Source organism: Mandrillus leucophaeus, unplaced genomic scaffold, assembly GCF_000951045.1.
Source record: "Mandrillus leucophaeus isolate KB7577 unplaced genomic scaffold, Mleu.le_1.0 Scaffold1105, whole genome shotgun sequence".
Taxonomy (NCBI): Eukaryota; Metazoa; Chordata; class Mammalia; order Primates; family Cercopithecidae; genus Mandrillus; species Mandrillus leucophaeus.
Genome location: NW_012099266.1, coordinates 418,666 through 423,301, shown reverse-complemented (window position 1 = coordinate 423,301; position 4,636 = coordinate 418,666). Strand labels below are relative to the sequence as shown.

General features: G+C 34.1%; 1 protein-coding gene across 1 annotated transcript in view; it reads left to right on the top strand.

Annotated features, from left to right (window-relative positions):
• Positions 1-4,636, top strand: part of CAPZA2 (capping protein (actin filament) muscle Z-line, alpha 2) — a 55,851-nt gene that overhangs the window by 37,180 nt on the left and 14,035 nt on the right. Inside the window, exon 7 of the mRNA XM_011992515.1 lies at positions 4,291-4,497. Within this exon, the coding sequence (XP_011847905.1) occupies positions 4,291-4,497 (207 nt within the window). The remainder of the gene's footprint in view (positions 1-4,290; positions 4,498-4,636) is intronic.

Here is a 4,636-nt window from a genome sequence, read left to right as displayed (position 1 = left end):
TAGCCTCCAAAATCACTTTATGAACCTAGCATAATTTTAATATTAAATATTTAAAACTAAAAAGATAAAAAAGGTAAACAGTATACTAACTTCACATGGTCTATAGATTTTAAAACTTTAAGTAAGATACTAACGAATAGGATTTAGAAATATATCCAAAGAATAATATATCAAAACTAAATAGAATTTTTACAGAAATGCAAAAATGGGTCAATATAAGACAGATTGGTCTTACATATTAATAAATCAAAAAGAAAAATCTTATGATGTATCAATAGACAGTGAAAAGGGATTTGAGAAATTCAGTAGCCATTTTCTCATTAAAAACAAAAATTCTAGTAAAATAGGGAATTGAAGAAAACCTTTTAAATATGAAAGACTTTAACAAAAGTTAATAGTTAATGTCATAAAGTAAAACACTAAAACAATTTTAGTTAAAATGTGAATTAGCTAGGTATGCCTGCTTATCAGCATTATCATTTATCATAAATGGAGAGGTAGCAAATAAGACAAAAACTTGAGAACTTGTAAAATTTGGAAAAGAAAACTTCTTTGTGACATGATTTATATATTTGGGAATACCAAGAGACATTAGTAATATCACTTCCAACCAAAAAAAAAAGGCTATTAGAACGAATAAAAGAATTTGGGGAGAAGTCTGAATTTAAGGTAAGGATACAAAACTCATTAGTTGTCCTTTATTAAAGCAAGTAAGGACCTGAAACTAGAAATGGTGGGGGTCAGAGTGTGGCAGGGAATTCAATTTAAAATAATGGTAAAAATTATAGGAATAAGCTTCATCAAAAAAAGGCATAGGATTATGAAGAAAATAGTGACGGTCTTCTCAAGCAACAAAAGCAAAAACTAACACATGGGATCTAATTAAAGAGCTTCTGCACAGCAAAGGATACTGTCAACAGAGTAAACAGACAACCTACAGAATGGGAGACAAATTTTGCAAATTATGCCTCTGACAAAGGTTTAAATCCAGCATCTATAAAGAACTTACATTTAAAAGATAAAAACAACCCTATTAAAAAGTGGGCAAAGGATATGAACAGACACTTTTCCAAAGCAGACATACTTGAGGCCAAACAAGCATATGAAAAAAAAAGATCACCATCACTGATAATTAGAAAAATGCAAGTCAGAACCACAATGAGATACCATTTCAAACCAGTCAGAATGGCTGTTATTAGAAAGTCAAAAAATAACAGATGCTGGTGAGCTTACAAAGCAAAAGGAATGCGTATACACTGTTGGTGGGAGTGTATATTCAACTATTGTGGAAGACAGTGTGGCGATTCCTCAGAGACCTAAAAACGGAGTTACCGTTTGACCCAGCAATCCCATTACTGGTTATATACCCAAAGGATTATAAATCATTCTGTTATAAAGAAACATGCTCGCATATATTCATTGCAGCACTATTCACAATAGCGAAGACATGGAATCAATCTAAATATCGGTGATGATAGACTAGGTGAAGAAAATGTGGCATGATAGACTACTGTGCAGCCATGAAAAAGAACAAGCTTTATGTCCTTTGCAAGAACATGGATGGAGCTGATAGCCATTATTATTCTTAGCAGACTAACACAGTATCTTAGCAGAAAATCAAATATCACATGTTCTCACTTATTAGTGGGAGATAATGATGAGAACACATGACACATAGAGGGGAACAAAACACTGGGGCCTATCAGAGGGTGGAGGGTGGGAGGAGGGAGAGGATCAGGAAAAATAACTAATGGGAACTAGGCTTTATACCTGGGTGATGAAATAATCTGTGCAACACGCACATGACACAAGTTTACCTATGTAATAAACCTGCACATGTACCCCTGAACTTTAAAAAAGAAAATGTGATAGTCTTGAAACACGTAAAACAGGATCTGACCAATGGAAAGGTGCTCTAAATTCCATCCTTAGATAAAAAATTAAATTATTTTAAAAGTAACATATGAATTTGATGAAATTTGAATTAGAATCCTGATCGGTTTTTTTTAATTGGTCAATATTTTCGTAAAGTTTATGTGGAAAAAAAAAGCACATGCTTGAAATAACCAAAAAAAAAGCACATGCTTGAAATAACCAAGAAATACATATATATATATATATATGAAAAAAATATTAAGCACAGTGAGGGAGAATTGCCTTACCAGATAGTACAAATTGTTTTACAGCCAATGTTACGTCAATGTGGTGGTGTATAGAGTAGACAAAAAATCAGTAGAGCAGCATAGAGAACCAGAATTTAGTCTCAGAATATACAAAAAATTTTATACAGATATTGGCATAACTGGTTTCTATCAAGAAGAAAATTAAGTTAGACCTCTGTCACATATAGTATACAGAAATAGATTTCAGGTGGTTTAAAAATGTGAAAAATGACTAAAATTTTAGAAGAAAATCTGAGTCTACATGTGCAATACAGGGCTAGGGAGACCATCTTAAATAATACTGGATACCCAGGAAGTATAAAAGATGGACATTTTACTATATATTAATGTTTTTAACTGTAGAATGAAACCTATCTTAAAGAACTCTTATAAATTGATAAGAAAAAGACCCCAGATAAAAATATTTTAATATATTTGCTCACAGAAAAGCAAATGACCCACAAATGTGAAAAGCCATACTTAGTTCTATCAGTAGTCGGTGGAATTAAAATGATATATTTTCTACCCATCAGACTAAAAAAACAGCTCTAATGCCTATCATTGGTGGTAATATGGATGAAAACATGCTCTCATATATGTATAGAAATTTGGATTGTCACAGGAGTATATATTAAAAATTACAATACCTGCTGTCCCTACCACCACTGCTTGGGAATTTATTCAATAGAAATAAAAGTATCCAATGGAAATAGAAACATCCGTATGTTAAAATATATGTACATCGGTACTCATTTGACCTTTTTTGTTGTTGTTGTTGAGTCAGGGTCCTGCTCTGTCACCCAGGCTGGAGTGCAGTGACACAATCACAGCTCGATGCAGCCTCAATTTCCTGGGCTGAGTAGCTGGGACTATGGGCGCATGCCACCACGACTGACTAATTTAAAAAATTTTTTGTAGAGATAAGGTCTTACTATGTTGCCTGGGCTGGTCTCAACCTCCTGAGCTGAAGCCATCTTGCCCCCTCGGCCTCCCGAAGCACTAGGATTACGGGCATGAGCTACCATGCCCAGTCTTATTTCACCATTTTTAATGTGTTCCTCCTTTCCCCTAAAAAGGAAATAGCCCAGAAATAAAGAGATGGCACATCAGTAGTGGATTGGCAGACTAAATTATGTTAAAATCACATCATGGGACATTATGCAGCCATTTAAAAGAATGGTGAGAAATACATCAGCTGACTTTGAGGGATTTCCATAGGATGTTTATGTTGAAAGAAGCCAGATGCAGAGAAGAGTGTGTGTTTGTGTTTGTGTTTTCATCACATTCTTATAAAATAATGACCAATCGCTTCTCGGCCTTTTGGCTAAGATCAAGTGCAATAAAATAATGACCAAAAAATTCTGTGTGTGTGCAAATATAGACATGTGTATATCTTTATCTGTAAGATTTTATGACTATGAAAAAAATTTAGAAAGGTGTGTCCTAAGTCCCAAGATAGCTAAGGAGTCAAAAGACTGGAAGAATTGCAAGGGAAGGAAAAGGGGAAATTTTTTAAATAAAGCACAGGATATCAGATAATACATTATGCATTGTGGATGTATAATTTAAATTTATGTAGATGAATTATGTTTTTAAATATTTGGAAGTCAATTAAAATCAGTCGTCAATGTGGTTTTTAAGAAGCAAGAAGCAGATACGTCAGAGTAGGTAAGACTGGGCCCAGAGGCAAGGTGGGGGATACACCGAAGAGGATTTGCACCAGACCAAAACCATACAGGTAACCAACCTGATTGGAGGTTCTCACAAGTTCTGTAGTTTTGAGGAACTAGTGTTTGATATCAGACATTGTAACCTGTTAGAGTTCTCAAAGCAGAAAACCCACCAAACCCACTTGAACAGTGTTCTTAGAGGTTGCATTTTTTCCACCAGTAGTTGGAAGTTATATTGGGAGGAAATCTGATCTGCACTGGATGAAAGTAACCTCATTGTCTGGATAGTCAACTCGTTTGAAGTATTAATAGTCATACCATATGATTAAAATATATGCCTGGAATAGAATTGTTTTATAGTTTTAAGGAAGAAGCTGAAATGAGTGTAATTATGATGTATTAGTACTGAAATGCTGTTTTTTTCCTTTTTTTTCTCTAAATTCATTCCATAATCAAAGGTATTGATAACAGAACATGGCGACTTGGGAAATGGAAAGTTTTTGGATCCAAAGAACAGAATCTGTTTTAAATTTGATCACTTAAGAAAGGAGGCAACTGATCCAAGACCCTGTGAAGTAGAAAATGCAGTTGAATCGTGGAGAACTTCAGTAGAAACTGCTCTGAGAGCTTATGTAAAAGAACATTACCCGAATGGAGTCTGCACTGTAAGTCATCAGTAGCAGCTTTGTGTGTTGTGTTTTGTGTAAATGAGAGTCTTTAGTGTCTCCTAAAATTTACAGTAACTTACAGAGTTGACATTGTATAATTTGTCATTTTTTTCCTTAAATATTTCTAAGAATGTTT